Source organism: Oryx dammah, unplaced genomic scaffold, assembly GCF_014754425.2.
Source record: "Oryx dammah isolate SB20612 unplaced genomic scaffold, SCBI_Odam_1.1 HiC_scaffold_2, whole genome shotgun sequence".
NCBI lineage: Eukaryota > Metazoa > Chordata > Mammalia > Artiodactyla > Bovidae > Oryx > Oryx dammah.
The window spans coordinates 20,306,072-20,331,251 of NW_024070186.1; the positions used below are offsets into that span (position 1 = coordinate 20,306,072).

The following is a 25,180-nucleotide window of genomic DNA, read 5'->3' on the forward strand; positions in this document are numbered from 1 at the left end:
CATATTTGTACACATTATTGTAGCTTTAAGGAAAAATGTGGTCTGTGGAAGCACACAGACCTGAATTCAAATCCTAGCTCTACAATTTAGTGAAAGAAAGTGAAACTTGTTCAGTCATGTCTGACTCTTTGTGACCCCATGGACTACACATTCCAAGGAATTCTCCAGGCCAGAATACTGGAGTGAGTAGCTGTTCCCTTCTCCAGGAGATCTTCCTAACGCAAGGATTGAACCCAGGTCTCCTGCATTGATGGTGGATTCTTTACCAGCTGAGCCATGAGGGAAGCCCTCCATCATTTTCTGGCTGTGTAATTCTGGACAGTTAACTCTGCAGTTCTGGACTAGTTAACACTTCAGATTTTCAATTTAAGTAACCATAACATATCTGGTGTAGAGTTAGTGTGAATATGAAATAAAGGTAGGTAATATGTCCATTTTGTTTATCAGAGTCTATTTAAGTACCTAGCACACAGTAGGTGGCTAAAATGTATTTATTCAATGAATAAGTACAGAGCCTATCATATGACAGGCAATAAAAAATTTTCTATTATGACTATGGAAAAATTGATCATTACTTCCTCCATGATTTGACTTCATAAGACTTTTTATGGTTGTGATTATACTGAATTATCAGTTAAATTTGCTTTAAAAAAAGGATTGGATGCATTTTTGTCCATACCATTCTGTTTGTTTCTGTGCTCCTAACATTCAAAGAAAATTAGCACTTCCTTAGCCCAACTGGCCTATGGGCTTCACTGGTGGCTCAGTTGGTAAAGATATGCTTGCAATACAGGAGACCCAGGTTTGATCCTTGGGTTGGGAAGATCTCCTGGAGAAGGAAATGACAAACTACTCCAGTATTCTTGCCTTGGAGAATGCCATGGACAGAGAAGCCTATAGTCCACGGGGTCACAAGAGTCAGACATGACTGAGCGACTAAACTTAATCCAGCTCAACAGAAGCTTCATTTTGTTGATAATCAGCCACAATGTTTATAGTACATGTAGATTAAAAACAAACTAGCCACAACTGGGTTGATTCCAAGCATACATCAACAGATGACTGGTTTAAAAAGACATGGTATATACATAAGGGAATATTACTCAACCATAAAACAGAATGCAATATTGCCATCTGTAGCAACAGGGAGAGACTTAAGGAATATTTGCTGTGTAAAATAAGTCAGAGAAAGACAAATACTGTATGAAATAATCTACATGTGGAATCTAAAAAGTAACACAAATGAATGCACATATAAAACATAAACAGACACAGATACAGAAGACAAACTTGTGGTTAGCAAAGGGGAAAGGGAAGGGGGCGGGACAAATTAGGGATATGGCATTAACAGATACAAATTATTATATATGAAACAGATAAGCAACAAGAATATACTGTATAGCACAGAGAATTATACCCATTATCTTATAATAACCTATCTGGGATGAGTTCACCTCCTCTCATGAGCACATCAAAATAACAATGATAAGCAGAACAACGACTGATGAAAAAGACCAGAACCTACCAGAAAAGATCATCTACAATTAAAGACAAAAGAAGGGACCACATCAGGATGAGTAGGACAGGTGGACTTGCAACATAGTCAAGTCCCATACCCCTAGGCGGATACCCACAAACTGTAGAATAATTCCACAGCAGAGGCTCTCCCACAAGAGTATGAGATCTGAGCCCATGTCAGGCTCCCCATTCTAGGGGTCCTGTACCAGGAAAATGAACCCTCAGAGCATTTATTTGGCTTTGAAGGTCAGTGGAGCTTACTTTTGGAAGGTACCAGAGGACTGGGGAAAATACAGACTTCACTTGTAAAGGGTGCACACAAAATCTCACACCTTCCGGGATCTCAAAATACAAGTCATAATTTCATAGGGACCTGGGTCAGATCTAACTGCTGGTTTCAGAGAGACTCTCAGAGAGGTAGGAGGCAACTGCAGCTCACCCTGGGGACAAAGACACCAGTGGCAACCATTCTAGGGAGCTCCTTCTACCATGTGGACATTGGTGTTGGCAGGTGTCATTGTGGAATCCTCCCTCTAGTTAGCCGTAGGAACCACCCATGCCCCAACAAACTATAGTCACCAGTCTGGGACACCTTAGGCCATGCAACTAACTGGGCCATCCATCAGCAGACAGGTTGCCTGAAGACCCCATGAGCCTGAAGCTGCCTCTGGACACAGCCCTTACCAACAGAGGGCCCAGGAACTTCCTCCACCCACCATGGGCAGGCACCAGATGCAAAATAATCACAATCCTGCAGCCTGCAGACCCAGATCATTGACCAAAAGGCCATACCCTCCCTGAGACAAACTTAGCCCTGGTTCTGCCCACTAGCAGGCCAATTCAAGCTTCTGGATACCCCAGCCTCTGTGTCAGAAACCCACCTACCACTGGCAGGAATCTGACACCAGCCCTAGAATCCCTGGATCCTGCAACTAGACTCCAAGATGTGCTCTGCCTTCCAGTAGTCTGGAAATAACCCCAGGACCATCCATGCACAAAGCTATCAGGAAGGTTAAAAGACAAAAGTAGTAAAACCACTGATATCAACAATAAACTGGTCAAGAATACAGAAACCATTTAGATGTAAAATGTGATATAAATAACAGTATCATGAGAGGAGGAGAGTACAAATGCAGGGTGGCTAAAATGCATTTGACATTGTGGTATCAGCAACTTAAAACAACACACATACTCATACACCTATTTACCTCATGGTAACCACAAACCAAAAATCTATAACACATATACACACAAAAAGAAAAAGGAATCCAAATATAACTCTAAAGACAGTCATCACATCACAAGAGAACAAAAGAAGAAGAAAGGGAAATATAAAGGCCCACAAAACAACTCCAAAATAATTAACAAAATGGCAATAATAACATATATATCAATAATTCCCTTAAATGTAAATGTACTGAATACTCCAATCAAAACACACAGAGTAGCTGAATGGATATAAAAACAAGACCCAAATAGATGCTGCCTACAAGAGACTCACTTCAGATCTAAAGATATACACAGACTGAAAGTGAGGGGGTGGAAATTTAAAAAAAAAAATGGTGAGGCAGCAAAAGTTATATCAGACAAAATAGACTTTAAAATAAAGACTGTTACAAGAAACAAAGAAGGACAGTACATAATGGTCAAGGGATCAATCCAAGAAGAAGATATAATTGTACACATATGTAACAACCTATGCACCCAACATAGGAACATTTAAATGCGTAAAGCAAATATTACCATACATAAAGGGAGATATCAACAGTAACACAATACTAGTGGGGGACTTTAGCATCCTACTTACATAATGAACAGATCATCCAGACAGAAAATCAATAAGCCTAAAATGACACATTAGAAAAGATGGACTTAATTGATATATACATAGAATATTCATCTGAATATTGTGCAGCAGAATACACTTTCTATACAAGTGCACATGGAACATTCTCCAGGATAGATCATATGCTGGCCACAAAACAGTCCTCAGTAAATTTAAGAAAACTGAAATCATGTGAAGCATCTTTTCTGACCACAATGTTGTGAGACTAAAACTCAACTACAAAAAAAGAAAAACTGCAAAAAACACAAACACATAGAGGCTAAACAATAAAGTACTAAATAATGCATCACTGAAGAAGTCAAACAGGAAATAGAAACATACCGAAAGACAAATGAAAACATGATTTGAAATTTATAAGATGTACTGAAAACTGTTCTAAGAGGGAAATTTACACTTATAAAAGCTAAATCAGAAAAGAAAATCTCAAACAACCTAACTTTACACTTAAAGGAACTAGAAAAAGAAGAATAAACAGGAGAAAAGATATCATAAAGATCAGAGAAGAAATAAATTAGAGACTAAAAAATCAATAGAAAATAATGAAACTAAAAGCTCGCTCTCTGAAAAGATAAGCAAAATTGATAAATCTTTAGCCAGATATATTAAAAAGTAAAGGAGAGAAACCATATCCATAAAATCAGAATTGAAACAGAAGAAGTCAAAACTGACATCACAGAAATATAAAGATTCATGAGCGACGACTATTAAACTATACACCAATAAAATGAACCACCTCAAAGAAATGGACAAGTTTTTAAAAAGGTACAATCTCCCAAGTCTGAACCAGGAAGAAACAGAAAATATGAACAGATCAATTACCAATAAGCAAACTAAATCAGTAATTTTAAAACTCATAAGAAACAAAATCTAGGACCAGATGGCTTCATGAATGAAGTCTACCAAAGTTTACAGAAGAGTTAATGCTTATCCATTTTAAACTATTCCAAAAAACTGCAGAGGAAGGAACATTTCTGAACCTGTCCTTTGCAGCCAGAATCACCTTGATACCAAATCCAGACAAAGATACTACAAAAAAGAAAATTATAGGCCATTATCACTGATAAACATAGATGCAAAAATCCTCAACCAAATACTAGTAAATCAAATAACTGCAGACTAAATACAACAATATGATAAAAGGATCATGCACCATGATCAAGTGGGATTTACGCTAGGTATGCAAAGATTTTGTAATACCTGAAAACCAATGTGATACACCACATTAACAAATTGAAGATTAAAAACATGAACAAGCCAATACATGTAAAACAAGGCTTTTGAAAAATTCAAAATCCATTTAATTCATATACCTATTATATCTACTACTGTGGGTAAGAATCCCTTGGAAAGAGTAGAGCAGCCCTTATAGTTAACGAGAGTCCAAAATGCAGTACATGGGTGCAGTCTCAAAAATGACAAAATGATCTTGGTTTGTTCCAAGGGAAACCATTCAACATCACCGTAATCAAAGTCTATGTCCCAACCAAAAATGTCAAAGAAGCTGAACTTGAATGGTTCCAAGAGGACCTCCAAGACCTTCTAGAACTAACATCAAAACAAGATGTCGTTTTCATCATAGGGGACTGGAATGCAAACATAGGAAGTCAAGAGATACCTGGAGGAACAGGCAAGCTTGACCTAGGAGTACAAAATTAAGCAAGGTAAAGGCAAACAGAATATGTCTAAGAACCTCTTCCAACAACACAAGAGATGACTCTACACATGGACATCACCAAATGCTCAATATCAAAATCAGATTGATTATATTTTTTTCAGCTGAAGATGGAGAAGCTCTATACAGTCAGCAAAAAACAAGACCTGGAGCTGACTGTGGCTCAGATCATGAACTCCTTGCTGCAAAATTCAAACTTTTATTCAAGAAGGTAAGGAAAACCACTAGGCCATTCAGGTATGACTTAAATCAAATCCCTTATGATTTTACAGTGGAAGTGATGCAAAGATTCAAGATATAGATCTGATAGATAATAAACTGTACAGGAGGCAGTGACCAAAACCGTCCTTAAGAAAAAGAAATGCAAAAATGCAAAATAGTTGTCTGAGGAGGACTTACAAACAACTGAGAAGAGAAGAGAAGTGAAAGGCAAAGGAGAAAGAGAAAGATATACCCAACTGAATGCAGAGTTCCAGAGAAAGCAAGGAGAGATAAGAAAGCCTTCTTAAGTGAATAATACAAAGCAATAGAGGAAAAGAATAGAATGGGAAAGACTAGAGGAGGTCTTTTGAAAAAAATTGGATACCAAGGGAACATTTCATGCAAAGATGGGCACAATAAAGGACAGAAACAGCAAGAACCTAACAGAAAGAGAAGAGATTAAGAAGAGGTGGCCAATCATACACTATGATCAAGTTGGGTTTATCCCAGGGATACAAGGATTCTTCAACACTCACAAACCAATCCATGTGATACACCATATAAACCAATTGAAAGATAAAAACCATATGATAATCTCAATAGATGCAGAACAAGCCTTTGACAAAATTCACTACCCATTTATGATGAAAACCTCTTCAAAAAAGGGGCATAGAAGGAACCTACCTCAACATAGTAAAGGCTGTATATGATAAGCCCACAGCAAACATCAGTTTTTCAATGGTGAAAAACTGAAAGCATTCCCTCTAAGATCAGGAATGAGATAAGGGTACCAACTCTCACCACTATTAGTCAACATATTTTGGAAGTCCTAGCTATAGAAAGCAAAGAAGAAAAAGAAATAAAAGGAATCCAGATCAGAAAAGAAGAAGTAAAACTCTCCCTGTTTGCAGATGACATGCCACTATTCATGGAAAACCCTAAAGATACTATCAGAAAGTTACTAAAGTTAATCAGTGAATTTAGCAAAGTCATAGGATACAAAAATCAATTCACAGAAATTACTTGCATTTTATAAACTAACAATGAAAAACTCAGAAAGAGAAATTAATGAATCAACTCCATTCACCATTACAACAAAAAGAATAAAATATCTAGGAATAAGCCTACCTAAGGAGACAAAAGAACTGTATACAGAATATTGTAAGACACTGATGAAAGAAATCAAAGAGGACATAAAACAGATAGAGAGATATTCCATGTTCCTGGGTAGGAAGAATCAATATTGTGAAAATGACTATACTACCAAACACAATCTACAGATTCAATGTAATCCTTATCAAATTACCAGTGGCATTTTTTCACAGAACTAGAACAAAGGAATTCACAATTCATATGGAAATGCAAAAGATCCCAAATAGACAATCAATCTTGAGAAAGAAGAATGGAGCTAGAGGATCAACCTTCCTCACCTCAGACTATACTACAAAGCTACAGTCAAAAGACAGTATGGTACTGGCACAAAAACAGAAATATAGACCAATGGAACAAGATAGAAAGCCCAGAGATAAACCCATGCACCTATGGGTACCTTATTTTTGACAAAGGAGGCAAGAATATACAACGGGGCAAAGATAGCCTCTTCAATAAGTGGTACTGAGAAAACTGGACAGCTACATGTAAAAGAATAAAATTAGAACACTTCCTAACACCATACACAAATATAAACTCAAAATGGATGAAAGATCTAAATGAAGAGCAGAAACTATAAAATTCTTAGAGGAAAACATAGGCAAAACACTCTATGACAAAAATCACAACAAGATTCTCCCTGACCCATCTCCTGTAATAATGGAAATAAAAATAAATATATGGAAATAAAATAAAATAATGGAAATTTTAAAAAACATATTTTATGTTTATGCTCAAAAATCCCATATAATTATGGGACCTAATTAAATGCTTTTGTGCAGCAAAGGAAACTATAAACAAAGTGAAAAGACAACCCTCAGAATGAGTGAAAATAACAGTAAATGAAAAAACTGAAAAAGGAGTAATATCCAAAATATATAAGAAGCTCATACAACTCAATACCAGAAAAACAAACAACCCAATCAAAAAATGGGAAAAAGACATTTCTCCAAAGAAAACATACAGATGACTAACAAACATAAGAAAAGATGCTCAACATCACTCATTATTAGGAAATGCAAATCAAAATTACAAAGAGATATCACCACAGACCAGTCAGAATGGCCATCACCAAAGAGTCTACACACAATAAACGCTGAAGAGGGTATGGAGAAAAGGGAATCCTCTTTCACTGCTGATGGGAATGTAAATTGATACAGCCACTATGGAAGATGGTATGGAGATTCCTTAGGATAAAACCATCATGCTGCTGCTGTTGCTAAGTCGCTGCAGTCGTGTCCGACTCTATACAACCCCATAGATGGCAGCCCACCAGGCTCCCCAGTCCCTGGGATTCTCCAGGCAAGAATACTGGAGTGGGTTGCCATTTCCTTCTCCAATGCATGAAAGTGAAAAGTGAAAGCGAAGTCGCTCAGTCATGTCTGACTCTTAGCAACCCCATGGACTGCAGCCCACCAGGCTCCTCCATCCATGGGGTTTTCCAGGCCAAGAGTACTGGAGTGGGGTGCCATTGCCTTCTCCGACCATACAACCCAGCAATATCACTACTAGGCATATACCCTGAGAAAACCAAAATTGAAAAAGACACATGTACCCCAAAGCTCACTGCAGCACTATTTACAACACCTGGGACATGGAAGCAACCTAGATGTCCATCAACAGATGAATGGATAAAGAAGTTGTGGTACATATACACAATGGAATATTACTCAGCCATAAAATGGAACACATTTGAGTCAGTTCTAATGAGGTTGATGAATCCAGAGCCTATTACACAGAGTGAAGTAAGTCATAAAGAGAAAAACAAATACCTTACATTAAGGCATATATATGGAATCTAGAAAGATGGTACTGATGAAATTATTTGCAGAGCAGCAATCAAGACACAGGGAGAAGGCAATGGCAACCCACTCCAGTAGTCTTGCCTGGAAAATCACATGGACAGGGGAGCCTGGTGGGCTGCTGTCTATGGGGTCACACAGTTGGACACAACTGAAGTGACTTAGCAGCAGCAGCAGCAGCAATCAAGACACAGACACAAAAAACAGACTTTTGGACATGGGGGTGGCAGGAAGAAGGAGAGGGTGGGATACATGGAGATAGTAACATGGAAAGTTACATTACCATATGTAAAACACATAGCCAATGGGAATTTGCTGTATGACTCAGAGAACTCAAACCAGCACTCTTTAACAACTAGAGTGGTGGGATGGGGAGGGAGATGAGAGGGAGGACCAACAGGGAAGGGACATATGTATACTTATGGCTGATTCATGTTAATGTTTGGTATGCTGCTGCTAAGTCACTTCAGTCGTGTCTGACTCTGTGCGACCCCAGAGACGGCAGCCCACCAGGCTCCCCCACCCCTGGGATTCTCCAGGCAAGAACACTGGAGTGGGTTGCCATTTCCTTTTCCAGCGCATGAAAGTGAAAGGTGAAAGTGAAGCTGCTCAGTCATGTCCGACTCTTAGCGACCCCATGGACTGCAGCCTACCAGGCTCCTCTGTCCATAGGATTTTCCAGGCAAGAGTACTGGAGTGGGGTGCCATTGCCTTCTCCGAATGTTTGGCATAAACCAGCACAATTCTGTAAAGCAAGTATCCTTCAAGCAGAATATAAATAAATTTAAAAATATAAAAAAAGAGGGGGGACAAGAATACACAGAAGAACTGTACAGAAAGGTCTTAATGACCTCGATAAACATGATGGGATAGTTACTTACCTAGAGCCAGACATACTGGAATGTGAAGTTGAGTGGGCCTTAGGAAGCATTACTACATGCTAGTGGAGGTGATGGAATTCCAGATGAGCTTTTTCAAACCCTAGAAGATGATGCTGTTAAAGTGCTGCACTCAATATGTCAGCAAATTTGGAAAACTCAGCAGTGGCCACAAGATGGAAAAAGGTCAGTTTTCATTCCAATTTCAAAGAAGGGCAGTGCCAAACAATGTTCAGACTACCATACAATTGCTCTCATTTCACATGATAGCAAGGCAAAGCTCAAAATCCTTCAAGCTAGGCTTCAGTGGTATGTGAACCAAGAACTTCCAGATGTACAAGCTGGATTTAGAAAAGGCATAGGAACCACAGATCAAACTGCCAACATTTGCTGGAAACAGAGAAAGCAAGAGGATTCCAGAAAAGCATCTACTTCTGTTTCATTGACTATGCTAAAGCCTCTAACTGTGTGGATCACAACAAACTGTGGGAAATTCTTACAGAGATGGGAATACCAGACCACCTTATCTTTCTCCTGAGAAACCTGTATGCAGGTCAAGAAACATCAGTTAGAACCTTAATGGAACAATGAACTGGTTCCATATTAGGAAAGAAGTGTGTCAAGGCTGTATATTGTCACCCTGCTTATTTAACTTCTCTGCAGAATACATCATGCAAAATGCTGGGCTAGAGTCACAGGGTAGAATCAAGATTGCCAGAAGAAATATTAACATTTTCAGAAATATAGATGATACTATGCTAATGGCAGAAAGGGAAGTGGAATTAAAGAGTCTCTTGATGAAGGTAAAGGAAGAGAGTGAAAAAACTGGCTTAAAAATTCAACATTAAAAAAACTAAGATCATGGCATCTGGTCCCATCACTTCATGGCTAATAGACGAGGAAAAAGTAGAAATGGTGGCAGACTTCTTTTTCTTGGGCTCAAAAATCACTGTTGACAGTGACTGCAGCCACTAAACTAAAAGAAGAAAAGCTATGACAAATCTAGACAGTATATTAAAAAGTAGACTTCACATTGCTGACAAAGGTCCATATAATCAAAGCTATGGTTTTTCCAGTAGTTATGTATAAATGTGAAAGTTGGACTGAAAAGAGGGCTGAGTGCCAAAGAATTGATGCTTTTGAACTGTGGCACTGGTGAATACTCTTGAGAGTCTTTTGGATAGCAAGGATATCAAGCCAGTCAGTCCTAAGGAAAGTCAACCCTGAAATATTCATTGGAAGGGCTGATGATGAAGCTGAAGCTCCAAAACTTTGGCTACCTGATGCAAAGAGCCAACTCATTGGAAAAGACTCTGATGCTGGGAAAGTTTGAGGGCACGAGGAAAAGGGGGTGACAGGCAATGAGATGGCTGGATAGCATCACCTAATCAAAGGACATGAGTCTGAGAAAATTCTGGAAGATAGTGAAGGACAGGGAAACCTGGCATACTGTAGTAGGTTGCAAAGAATCGGACATGACTTAGTGATTGAACAACAACAACATTCATTTATGACATTTTTCTGAAGTAAGTTGGCACAGAGGGAACATATCTTCACATAATGACAGTCATTAATGACAACCCACAGTTAACATCATACTAAAACAGTGAAAAGCTGAAAGCATTTCCTCAATGATTAGGAACAACACAGGGATGCCAACTCTTATTATTTTTATTTAATATAGTATTGGAAGTCCTAGTCATAAAATTCAGACAAAATAAACAAAAGGAACTTAAATTTAAAAGGAAGAAGACTGTCACTCTTTGCAGATGACAAACACTATACATATAAAATCCTAAAGATGCCACCAGAAAACTACTAGACCTCACCCGTGAATTTGGTAAAGCTTGGTAAAGCTGCAGACATAAAGTTAATACACAAAAATCTGTAGTTTTTCTATACATTAACAATGACCTATCAGAAAAAGAAATCCCTGGTGTCTCAGTGGTAAAGTATCTGCCTGCCAATGCTGGAGACATGAGTTGAATCCCTGACCAAGGATGATCTAACATGCTGCAGAGCAGCTGAGCCTGTGTGCCACAACTATTGAGCCTGTGCTCTAGAGTTTGAGAGCTGCAAATACTGAGCCCACATGCCACAACTACTGAAACTCACATGCCCTAGAGCTTGTGCTCTGCAACAAGAGAAGCCACTGCAATGAGAAGCCCATGCCCTGCAACTAGAAAGCAGCCTCTGCTCCCTGCAACTAGAAATAAGCGACTGCAGTAAAGACCCAGCATAGCCAATAATAAATACATAAAATTAAAAACAATGTACTTAAAAAAAGAAGGAAATAATCCCATTTATTATTGCATCAAAAAGAACAAAATACCTAGGAATAAACCTATCTAAGGAGGTAAAAGACCTGCAGTTGGAAAACTATAAGCAACTGATGAAAAAAATGAAGGTAACACAAAGAGATGAAAAGATGTACAATGTTCTTGGACTGGAAGAATTAATATTGTTAAAATGACCACTTTAACTCATTTAACTATGAGGGATTCCCTCATAGCTCAGTTGTTAAAGAATCTGCCTGCAATGCAGGAAACCCCAGTTTGATTCCTGGGTTGGGAAGATCTGCTGGAGAAGGGATAGGCTAACCACTCCAGTATTCTTGGGCTTCCCTTGTGGCTCAGCTGGTAAAGAAACCACCTGCAATGCGGGAGACCTGGGTATGATCCCTGGGTTGAGAAGATCCACTGGAGAAGGGAAAGGCTACCCACTCCAGTATTTTGGCCTGCAGAATTCCATGGAGTGTATAGTCTGGCCTGCAGAATTCCATGGACTATCTAGTCCATGGGGCACAAAGAGTCAGACATGACTGAGTGACTATCACTTTCACTCTAGGCAAGGTACAGATTCAATCCAATACTTATCAAAATACCAATGGTATTTTTCACAGTAATAGAAAAAATAATGTTAAAATTTGTATGGAGGGAATTCCCTGGTGGTCCAGGGGTTAAGACTCCATGCTTTCACCGCTGAAGGCCTGAATTCAATCCCTGATCAGGGAACTAAGATACCACAAGCTGTGCAGTGTGGCCAAAATAAAATAAAATTTTTATGGAAACACAAAAGATCTGGAATAGCCAAAACAATCTTGAGAAAAAGAACAGAGGTAGAGGACTCATGCTTCCTGTCTTCAGACAATACTACAAAGCTATAGTATCATATCATCAAAACAGTATGGTATTGACACAAAAAATACACACATAGATCAATGGAACAGAATTGATAATGCAGACATAAATGCATACTCAATCAATCTATGAGAAAGGAGGCAAGAATATACAATGGAGAAAAAACAGTCTCTTCAACAACTGGTGCTGAGAAAACTGAACAGCTACATGTAAAATAATGAAATAAGAATATTTTCTCATACAAAAACAAAAATAAATTCAGACTGTATTAAAGACCTAAGTATAAGCCTGGAAACAAAACTACATGATTATGGAGGCAAAGCCACAGTGAAACACCATTACCCAGCATGGCTAAAACTAAACAATAAGCACAAAGAGAAGAGCTAATTGTTTATAATACTTTGGAAAACTGTATGACATTATCTAGAAAGTAAAACGCATTTCTTAGGGTTCACTGGATCTAGTCTTAGGGATATGTTCAACTGAGCTATGTACTAATGTGACCCAAAAGACATGCAAAAACTTTTTCCTAACAGTATTATTCACGCTAATTAAAAACGAGGAGAAAGCCCAAAGTCTATCAACAGTAGTATCAATAAATACGTTTCTGTATACCCAACAGACTATTATTCAACAATGAAAATAAATCACTGCCAAAGATGAACCTCAAAAACACAGCATTAAGCAAAAGCAGCCAGCGTAAAAAGAAAGCATATTGTTATATTCCACTGACATGAAGTTCTGAAACAGCAAAAACCAATCTCCCCTGGTAGAAATCAGGACAGAGGTTGCCAGTGGGGAGGTGGGGAGGAGTGAAGCGCAGTGATAGCAAGAGGGGGCTCAGGGCCACTTCAAAGAGACTGCTGATGTTCCATTTCTTCATCTGGCTGCTGATTGCTCCGGTGGTCATTTCTGATCATTCAGCACACTGCAAATTTCATGATTTGCCCCTTTTGTGATATTTTCACACTTTGATAAGACTCATATGTCCATGTAAACACTGCCATATTGAAAATGGATAAGCAACAAGGACCTGCTGTATAGCAGGGGACATTCTGCTCAACATGATGCGTCAGCCTGGATGGGTGGTGAGTTTAGGGGCGAATGATTCACACATATGCACAGCTGAATCACTTCACTATGCATCTGAAACTATGACTATACTGTTAAACAGTTAGACTCCAATAAAGAATAAAAATGCTCAAAAAAGACTCTAATGTTTAATAATTACACCAGATTCCTCTCAAGATAACATGAAAGAAAATTATGCATAGTGTCTACAGAAACACAAATGAAACTGAGTAAATGTTCAACGAATTCTCACAATATAAACAATAATTCAAGTAGGAAAATTTCTCAGGAGCCTGAACAACTTGAGTTACCTAGAGACTGGCTAACGGTTTCCTTATAGATGCAGAGTCCTGGTTTCACATGGAAAAAAAAATCCATAAATGTAGATATAAAATAACTCAAAAAGATATTAAATGCACAATTTAATATGAGAGTGCTATTGTTCTAGTTGACTAAGCCTAAGGAGCGATGTAATATAAAACAAATGCTTGTCAGGAATATATATTTATTAAAAAATATAAATTCTCATAAAAAAAAAAAAACAACAAAACTCCTAGAGGAAAATACATAGAACACTCTGTGATATAAACTGTAGCAATATTTTTTTAGATCTGTCTCCTAAGACAAAGAAAATAAAAGCTAAAACAAACAAATGGTACCTAATTAAACTTAAAAGCTTTTGCACAGCAAAGGAAGCTATCAACAAAATAAGACACCCTGTTAAATGGGAGAAAATATTTGCACATAATATGACCAATAAGGGGTTAATATCCAAAATATATAAACAGCCCATACAACTCAATATTTTTTTAAAAAGCTGATTAGGGACTTCCCTGGAGGTGGGGGCCTAGGTTAAAGTCCTGGTCAAGGAATTAGATCTCACATGGCACAACAAAGAATTTGCATGCTGCAAGGACTGAAGATCCCACGTGCTGCAACCAAGACCCAGAACAACCAAAGATAAGTATTTAAATCTTTTTTAAAAATATGATTTAAATTGGGCACAAAACCTGAATATATCTTTTTCTAAAGAGGACATGCAGATAGCCAGCAGGCATGCAATGTTTAACATTGCTAATCATCAGGAAAATGCAAATCAAAACCACAATGAGGTATCACTTCACATCTGTCACAATGGCTATCAGAAAAGAGAACACAAATGGCAAATGCTGGGGAGAATGTAGAGAAACTGAACTCCTCATATAATGGTGGGAATATAAATTCCTGTAGCCCAATATTATTGAAAACAGTATGGAGGTTTCTCAAAAAACTAAACATAGTACTATCATGTGTGCTGTACTGGGCTTAGTTGCTCAGTTGTGTCCGACTCTATGACTCTATGGACTGTAGCCTGCCAGGCTCCTCTGTCCATGGAGATTCTCCAGGCAAGAATACTGGAGTGGGTTGCCAAGCCCTCGTCCAGGGGATCTTCCCAATCCAGGGATCAAACCAGGGTCTCCTGCATGGCAGGCTGATTCCTTACCAACTGAGCTACCAGGGAAGCCCTAGTACTAACATATGATTCAGCAATTCCACTCCTGAGTACACATCTGAAACAAAATAAAAACAGATTTGAAAAGATACGTGAATCCAGTGTTCACACCAGCACTATTTATAGTTATAACGGTCAAGATATGGAAGCAACCTAAGTGTCCACCAACAGATGAATGCATATAGAGGACGTGTTATACATACACAATGGAATGCTACTCAGTCATTAAAAAGAAGGAAAGTTTGCCATTTGCAACAACATACATGGACTTGGAGTGTATTATGCTTAGTAAAAGAAGTGAGACAGATAAAGACAAAGGCTGCTTGATATCACTTATATGTGGAATCTAAAAAATAAAACAAACTAATGAATATAACAAAAAAGAAACAGATTCATAGATTCAGAGAAGAAACTACTGGTTACCCATGGGGAGAGGGAAAGGGGAGGGGCAATACAGTGGTAGGGAATTAAGAGGTACAAACTATTATGTATAAAATAAGCTATATTGTACAATACAGGGAATTTGGCCAATATTTTATAATAACTATAAGTTGAATATAACTTTTAAATATCATGAATCACTATACTATACATCTGTAATATATAATACTGTCCTCCATCCATGGGATTTTCTAGGCAAGAGTACTGGAGTGGGTTGCCTTTTCCTTCTCCAGGGAACTTCCTGACCCAGGGATCAAACCCAGGTCTTCTGCATTGTATACAGACGCTTTACCGTCTGAGCCACCAGGGAAGTCAATATATAATACTGTACATCAACTATACTTTAATTTTTAGAAAGTAACAACTTTTCTTGGTAGTGGCTTAGGAAAAATGTCACCAGGCAGTCTGCATGAAGGAGAGGACTGAAATATCTTCAGCAATATCAAGGGAACTTCCAGGGAACATCCCGATAAAGCAGCTTATGCTGAAAAGTGACTAAAAAGACAAAAATGAATCAAGTCTAAATGCTGAGAATAAGAGTCTAGAGGTAAAAAGCAACTTGACAGTTCGAGAATAGAAAAGATTTGAAAAAGGGATTAAATTTTTTTCACAGATTTTATAGAGAGAAGTTAGAGCCTAGATGAAATTATGCAGCAAAAATATGTCCCAAACCCTATTAATCTGACTTTATGACTTTATTCTGCAGTAAAAATATGATGAATCAAGATCAGGGTTGGAGATTATATATATAGTCAAGAGTTGAGAAGATTCTGGAATAACAAGTAAGCTAAGGTCAGGAAACTTTGTAACTCTTACATTATTTTCACACACATTCATCGTCAAAAAATTATTTTTTCATTGATAATAAAGAAGGTAGTTTTTTAAATGACTGATCATACCCAAATAGGCCAGGCAGGGTGAGAAGTCAGATGAAGTCATAAGGGGTTCATGAATTCTAAAATAAGAGCAATCAAATTTGTAGCATCTCAGGTGAGGTATAAATAAGAGAAGTGGAAGGTAGTGAAAAGTGAAAGTGTTAGTCACTCAGCCGTGTCTGACTCTTTGTGATCCCATAGACTGTAGCCTGCCAGGCTCCTCTGTCCATGGAATTCTCTAGGCAAAAATATTGGAGTGGGTTGCCATTCCCTTCTCCAGAGGATCTTCCTGACCTGGGGATAGAACCCAGGTCACCCACATAGCAGGCAGATTCTTTACCATCTGAGCCATCGGGGAAGCCCAGAAGGTAGTGAGGATGTGATCAAAGACAAGGGTTTAAGTTTCTAGATTACCAAAACTGACCAGTTCCAGAGGAGATGAGAAGCAGGACAGTGCAGAATGAAGTCAGTAGGCCTGTGTTCAAAACCTGGTTTTATGACCAAAGAGCATATTAGGCGTATCTAAAACTATTTGTAAAGCAAAAAGATTGGGAAAAACACATCCCCATGTCTTTTGTAGCAATAAAATTAAATTTTATAACTAAACTTTTCCCTAACTACACTGGCATCTTAGAAATAATGGGGGAATTAAGAAGAAAAAAACCATTAAAAATACATTGTGCTTTGCATATCAAGTCTTTTTTTTTCATAAGACAACATATAAAATGCTGCAAGGCAGATGACTTCAGAAGAACCAGTGTACTTATATTTATCTGAAATACATCTGACTACTAATTACTGAAGGCAGATGAAACATCTATGGGTTTATCTGTTCCTAGTTAAACATATTTATCTTTCAAGCTAAAATGGCAATATGTACACTAAACTCCAAAATCTTAAACATTTCTCTGCCAGATGGCTGATTTATATTTGGAAAGTTAATAATCTTTTCCAGGAAAACTGGAGTTCGTTTAAACATTTCATTGAGCATGTTGTTACTGAAACACTTGCTCAAATATGCTTCAAATACTTTATATATCAGTAATTAGAAATTAACTAGGGATTGTGAAACTGAGTAACATGGTTCAGTTTTTTTAATTTCCTTTAGTAATTTTCTACTGGCTTACCACACGCATTCCTGGATGGTTTATCATTCAAAATTGTTTTTGTTTTTATTCCTTAATTACTGAGTTTTCTGATGACAAAACAAAAATAAGCTATTGCTTGGGGGAAAAAAATAAAACATCAAACCTTAAACATCACAGGAATGTAAGTTCATAAGCCTCCTATAATCCCATTCTCTATACCACTGTTTAGGTTTTAGTACATATTTACCAAAGAGTAAAGATTTTACTTTGTCCTAATTTTTTCTAAATAATATAACTTGACAGGATATTTTAGAAAACTAGAATATAAAAACAGAGGGGAGAAGAAGAAAATAATTAAAATAAGGTCAGCATCAACTCCATATCAATTACCTCACTTTAGCTTCTTGGGAACCCTGATTTTGTTTTTCCCCCCAATTCAAAATGCACACAATATCAATTTCCTGGCTTTGATAATAATTTACTATAGTTGTGTGAGATCTCTTAGGGGAATGTGGATGATGGATACACAACCCCCTCTATACTATTTTTATAACTTCTTGTGAGTCTTTAAAGATTTTCAAAATTAAAAGCTACAATAAAAATGGAGGCACAGAGGTGGGGACAGCCATACTACTGGAGAACAAAAATTAAACATAAATAAATGAGATGGAAACAGTTACTTAGTGATTAATTATCATCAGTTCTTTTAGCATAGATTCATTCAGAAACATGTAACTGTTGTATAAATGAGTAAGATGCATTTACTGCTTTATAGGAGGTTTTAGTCTAGAAGGTCCCCATTTACTCAGCATTTACCATATAGGCTTTAGAAACAAAAGAAAAAAATTAAAGATACAATCCTTACCCTCAAAGGAAAAATAAAAATCATATTCATCATGATATTTCAATCATATTCTTAGGAACATGTATAGCTGAGCACAAACATACACATACTAAACTTGTTATAATCCAGAGACTGATATTTCAATTTGTGAAGTGCCTTCATGAAAAAGAAAAATAGTCTAATTCCCCACTTATTTATGAAATTTTAAACTATTATTCAATATTTTATTGAATAATTATAGTAAATTATTGACTAGAATTAATTTGTAATATTTCATAGTTTTGAATGTCAGACCATAGTGGATATCTTTTCCCTCTTTGACTAGTCTTAGATTTATTATATGATATACTTTAGCACTTGAGTATGTATTGTTCTCTGCTGTTACCACAGTTATCTTTTCTCTCCATCTGTATTTTGAGCTCATTAAGAGCTGTTTTTCCTTCTAACTACATGTTTCAGGGCACACAGTAATAAATAAATGCTAGTTGATTGGTACTTTGCCAACTGTGTGTTACTTCCATAAAAAATTAGCTCCCCATATTTATATGAGATAGAAATTGATTAAATTCTATATCACTAATAATTATGGGATTATTGGGTATAAAGTAGAAGACATTTTACTAGCTAATATATAACCCTAAAACATAAAAGACATATAAATTTAAAACTGAAAAGACATACGTTACAAATTAGCATTGCCTCCACAGAACTTAAGAAAGATGATCCTTGTTTGGTAACTTGAATTTTATAGGAAATGGTTTTCTAACATGAGATTAAATATAAAAAGGAAATAACTATTTGGAACTTACTGTAGTCTGTCATTATTTTCAGCATATTTAATATTTAATTTTAGCATATTTAAACATCTTGGTAGAAAACACATAACAAGGAGATTTAGGTCTGAAATTTTCCTTCCCTGATTAAGTCATGAAAGAAAAGTATTAAAACTACAGAAAACATAAAGAACAATGACCTATTCAAAGATAGGCTCCAAAAATATTAATGAATCAAATGATATAGATAAAATATAGACCAGATCCAGTTTTAAAGCATAAGCTTTTACAATTTTTCTGTTATAAATTAGTGATTTTTCATTTTCCTATTCTATATTTAACAAAGTTAGAATTCAGAATCCATCCATGCCATTAACAAAAAGTTACATGTACACATATACATATAATTACATATACATAAATTAAATAACCAAACTGACTTTTCTATGAAAAATTTTGTTTTAATGGTAAATGTGCTCATATGTGTTTATATTTGAACTTTCAATAGATACAGTACTACTTTGAATTATGACAACAATATAATTTATAATGCTATTTTCCCCCATCCTCTTCTTACAAGAAAAGAACATGAAACCCAGAATCTCAGCACGTGAATTTAGAACAGCTCTTCTGGCCCTACAGCATTTCAGCATTCTGAGAAAACTAATGAACCCAGAAAATCTTGCCCTGAGGAGGATTCAGGAACTGTAAATCTTTCACATCAGTGTTAGAATACTAAGGGCCAAATGTCTTGCCCAAAGGCATGTAGATAAAGAGAGAACTGAAGTACTTTCTTTAGTCCCACCACACTCTTTCAATTCTAGGCCTCACTATGCTCAGTGGAGGAAGATTATAGTTTTGATTTGTTTGTACTCTTTATGAAAATTACACTCAGTACATTTATACAGAGCAAGGTTCCATTAAATTAATACATGTTCTTTTGAAGCTTCAAAAGAATCTTTTGGAATTCTGTCCTCTCTGAGCTAATAATAATCAAATTAAAAATTCTTCAACAGGGGAAAAAAATGAAAATGAACCAGAAGAAAGAGCAAGAATATGGATAAACTTAATATATTGAGTAGTTGAAAAACATCTTTGAAGAAAATAGCAACATGTATGTAAATTCCCAAATTATTTTAAAGTAGTTTACTACTTTATGAGTAAAGGCCAGTATGAGACCTGGCCTTAAAGATAAGAAGATACCTATGCCAGAAAATCTACAAGGCTCATTTCCAAAAATTGTGAGCAGTGAAGATAGTCTTGAATGTAGAGGAAGAATGGGGATGGTTTGGGCTTTTTCAGCACTCTAGGGGAACATCTACTTAGTACTTGTATCCCAAGTCAGACATACTCAGTTTTTGTAAACAGGGGTTCCAATACCTCTTTAGGATGGAAAACTATGTTATCTAGTCTGAAATCTCCATGAATCAAATTTTCTTCATTGTCATTATCTGGCAAGTGTTTCATTAGCCAATCAGATAGCTGGTTCATGGCAGGGATGTCCTGATGAGCTGCAGCTTGATACTGCTTTGTCCAGGTTGATACCTAAAGATAAATAAAATTTTAAAATGACAGAGCTGAAAGTAGAACATAAGGTTTAGCAATTTTTAACTTAAAACAAAATTCAATTATATCAAATTCATGTTCAGTCTTTAATATTCAGGAATAATGCCTATGATACTTAGTCTGAAACACTCACATAGGCCTAAAAACTTCAACACTTAAGTTTCTCTCCCATCTAGTTCCATTCTACTTACCTAGACTTTTATCAGGGGAAAAAAATACACTGGCCTATGAATTAAGAGGTGGAAGAAACATCAACAACCTCAGATATGCAGATGATACCACTCTAATGGCAGAAATAGATGAGGAACTAAAGAGCCTCTTGATAAGGGTGAGAAGGAGAGTGAAAGAGCCAGCTTAAAACTAAGTAAGGGGAAAAGGTGGAAGTAGTGACAGATTTGCTCTTCCTGGGCTCTAAAATGACTGTGGATGGTGACTGCAGCCATGAAACCATAATATGATTGCTTCTTGGCAGGAAAACTATGACAAACCTAAACAGTGTGTTGAAAAGCAGAGACATTACTCTGCCAACCAAGGTCTGTATAATCAAGGCTAGGTTCTTCCCACGTATGGTTTTGAGAGCTGGACTGTAAAAAAAGGCAGAATGCTAAAGAATTGATGCCTTTGAACTGTGGTGCTGGAGAACACTCCTGAAAGTCCCTTGGACAGCAGGGAGATCAAACCAGTCAATCTTAAGAGAAATCAACCCTGAATACTTGTTGGAAGGACTGATGCTGAAGCTGAAGCTCTAGTACTTTGATCATCTGGTGCGAACAGCCGACTCATTGGAAAAGTCCCTGATGCTGGGAAACATTGAGAGCAGGAGAAGAGGGTGTCAGAGAAGGAGATGGCTGGATGGCATCATCAATGCAATGGATATGAACTTGGGCAAACTTCAGGTGATGGTGAGGGACAGGGAGGCCTGGTGTGCTGCAGTCCATGGGGTCGCAAAGAGTCGGACATGACTTGCAACTGAACAACAATAGGAATCAAGAAATGTAGGTTCTAGCCTTTATGTGGCAATTATTTTGTAGAAGGGAAAAAAAAGAACAAACACATATACCTACATATGAAAAAAAATAGAAAAATTCTGAAAGGGTTACAAGAAACAAGTAGTCTCTGAAAAATGTTATATGGGGATTAGAAAAAGAAGGGAGACTTTTATTTCTCATTTTAATCTCCTTTTTTTTATTACCCATAGAATCTTCTAAAGAATCTTTGAAATATATTACAGACATGAAAATGCAAAGTTTTTTCCTATTTTTCTTAGAATGAATGCAATTAAGTCAACCTATTCTCAAAGTCCTCCACCAATTGAAATAATATTTACCTACTTATCTCTCTCTCTACTTTCTAAGGTATCTCTGTTCAATTTAGTACAGTAAAGACCTTCATCTTTGGAATCACAAAGAGCTGGGTTTAAATTATGTTTAGGCCACTTATTTGTACATTACTTAATACCTGCAAGCATCAGTTGCCTCATCTGTAAAATGAGGGTATTAAAATCTATTAGGGTAATAGGGTTGTTACAAAGATTAAAAAACATTGGGTCTATAACTCATTTAGCATGGGACCAGGTATATAGTGAGTATTCTTTCAACGTTAGTTCCTGTCTCTCTTCCTTCTGCCCCTTGAAAAAGACATATGTACAAAGGGAAACAGCCCCATACTTAATCTGGTCTTGCTGTTCCTTTGATGTGAAATGCTCATCATCTTTTCCCTATCACTCTAGAATTTATTCTTCCTTAAATACACAGTACAAGACACATCTATCATACGAAGCATTCCCCAACTTGAGCAAGGGCATACTTGTATCTACCCTCTGAATAGAACAGCTCTCATGATAAGTAACAAACAATTTACTACCAGATACAGTTCAGTTCAGTTCAGTTGCTCAGTCGTGTCCAACTCTTTGTGACCCCATGAATTGCAGCACGCCAGGCCTCCCTGTCCATCACCAACTCCCGGAGTTCACTCAAACTCATGTCCATCGAGTTGGTAATACCATATCCAGCCATCTCATCCTGTGTTGTCCCCTTCTCCTCCTGCCCCCAATCCCTCTGAGTATCAGGATCTTTTCCAATGAGTCAACTCTTCGCATGAGGTGGCCAAAGTACTGGAGTTTCAGCTTCAGCATCAGTCCTTCCAATGAACACCCAGGACTGATCTCCTTTAGGATGGACTGGCTAGATCTCCTTGCAGTCCAAGGGACTCTCAAGAGTCTTCTCCAACACCACAGTTCAAAAGCATCAATTCTTCGGCGCTCAGCTTTCTTCACAGTCCAACTCTCACATCCATACATGACCACTGGAAAAACCATAGTCTTGACTAGATGGACATTTGTTGGCAAAGTAATATCTCTGCTTTTCAATATACTATCTAGGTTGGGCATAACTTTCCTCCCAAGGAATAAGCGTCTTTTAATTTCATGGCTACAATCACCATCTGCAGTGATTTTGGAGCCCCCCAAAATAAACTCTGACACTGTTTCCACTGTTTCCCCATCTATTTCACATGAAGTGACAGGATCAGATGCCATGATCTTCATTTTCTGAATGTTGAGCTTTAAGCCAACATTTTCACTCTCTACTTTCACTTTCATCAAGAGGCTTTTTAGTTCCTCTTCACTTTCTGCCATAAGGGTGGTGTCATCTGCATATTTGAGGTTATTGATATTTCTCCTGGCAATCTTGATTTCAGCTTGTGCTTCTTCCAGCCCAGCGTTTCTCATGATGTACTCTGCATAGAAGTTAAATAAGCAGGGTGACAATATACAGCCTTTACATACTCCTTTTTTATTTGGAACCAGTCTGTTGTTCCATGTCCAGTTCTAACTGTTGCTTCCTGACCTGCATACAGATTTCTCAAGAGGCAGGTCAGGTGGTCTGGTATTCCCATCTCTTTCAGAATTTTCCACAGTTTATTGTGATCCACACAGTCAAAGACTTTGGCATAGTCAATAAAGCAGAAATAGATATTTTTCTGGAACTCTCTTGCTTTTTCCATGATCCAGAGGATGTTGGCAATTGGGTCTCTGGTTCCTCTGCCTTTTCTAAAACCAGCTTGAACATCTGGAAGTTCACAGTTCACGTATTGCTGAAGCCTGGCTTGGAGAATTTTAAGCATTACTTTACTAGTATGTAAGATGAGTGCAATTGTGCGGTAGTTTGAGCATTCTTTAGCATTGCCTTTCTTTGGGATTGGAATGAAAATTGACCTTTTCAAGTCCTGTGGCCACTGCTGAGTTTTCCAAATTTGCTGGCATATTGAGTGCAGCACTTTCACAGCACCATCTTTCAGGATTTGAAATAGCTCCATTGGAATTCCATCACCTCCACTAGCTTTGTTCGTAGTGATGCTTTCTAAGGCCCACTTGACTTCACATTCCAGGATGTCTGGCTCTAGGTAAGTGATCACACCATCATGATTATCTGGGTCATGAAGCTCTTTTTTGTATAGTTCTTCTGTGTAGTCTTGCCACCTCTTCTTAATATCTTCTGCTTCTGTTAGGTCCATATCATTTCTGTCCTTTGTCAAGCTCATCTTCACATGAAATAGTCCCTTGGTATCTCTAATTTTCTTGAAGAGATTTCTAGTCTTTCCCTTTCTGTTCTTTTCCTCTATTTCTTTGCATTGATTGCTGAGGAAGGCTTTCTTATATCTCCTTGCTGTTCCTTGGAACTCTGCATTCAGATGCTTATATCTTTCCTTTTCTCCGTTGCTTTGCACCTCTCTTCTTTTCACAGCTATTTGTAAGGCCTCCCCAGACAGCCATTTTGCTTTTTTGCATTTCTTTTCCACGGGGATTGTCTCCTGTACAATGTCACAAACCTCCATCCATAGTTCATCAGGCACTCTACCTATCAGATCTAGTCCCTTAAATCTATTTCTCACTTCCACTGTATAATCATAAGGAATGTGATTTAGGTCATACCTGAATGGTCTAGTGGTTTTCCCCACTTTCTTCAATTTAAGTCTGAATTTGGCAATAAGGAGTTCATGATCTGAGCCACAGTCAACTCCTGGTCTTGTTTTTGCTGACTGTATAGAGCTTCTCCATCTTTGCTGCAAAGAATATAATCAATCTGATTTCGGTGTTGACCATCTGATGATGTCCATGTGTAGAATCTTCTCTTGTGTTGTTGGAAGAGATTGTTTGTTATGACCAGTTCGTTCTCTTGGCAAAACTCTAGTCTTTGCCCTGCTTCATTCCGTACTCCATGGCCAAATTTGCCTGTTAGTCCAGGTGTTTCTTGACTTCCTACTTTTGCATTCCAGTCCCCTATAATAAAAAGGGTATCTTTTTGGGGTGTTAGTTCTAAAAGGTCTCATAGGTCTTCATAGAACCATTCAACTTCAGCTTCTTTAGCATTGCTGGTTGGGGCATAGCCTTGGAATACCATGATATTGAATGGTTTGCCTTGGAAATGAACAGAGATCATTCTGTCGTTTTTGAGATTGCATCCAAGTACTGCATTTCAGACTCTTTTGTTGACCATGATGGCTACTCCATTTCTTCTAAGGGATTCCTGCCCACAGTAGTAGATATAATGGTCATCTGAGTTAAATTCACCCATTCTGGTCCATTTTAGTCTGCTGATTCCTAGAATGTCAACATTCACTCTTGCCATCTCCTGTTTGACCACTTCCAATTTGCCCTGATTCATGGACCTGACATTCCAGGTTCCTATGCAATATTGAGCTTTACAGCATTGGACCTTGCTTCTATCACCAGTCACATCCACAACTGAGTATTGTTTTTGCTTTGGCTCCATCCCTTCATTCTTTCTGGAGTTATTTCTCCACTGATGTCCAGCACCATATTGG

The 25,180-nt window shown here is 37.5% G+C and overlaps 1 protein-coding gene across 1 annotated transcript in view; it reads right to left on the minus strand.

The window, feature by feature from the left end:
- Positions 1 to 25,180, minus strand: part of ACAD11 (acyl-CoA dehydrogenase family member 11) — a 119,665-nt gene that overhangs the window by 61,867 nt on the left and 32,618 nt on the right. Inside the window, exon 5 of the mRNA XM_040232753.1 lies at positions 20,171 to 20,335. Within this exon, the coding sequence (XP_040088687.1) occupies positions 20,171 to 20,335 (165 nt within the window). The remainder of the gene's footprint in view (positions 1 to 20,170; positions 20,336 to 25,180) is intronic.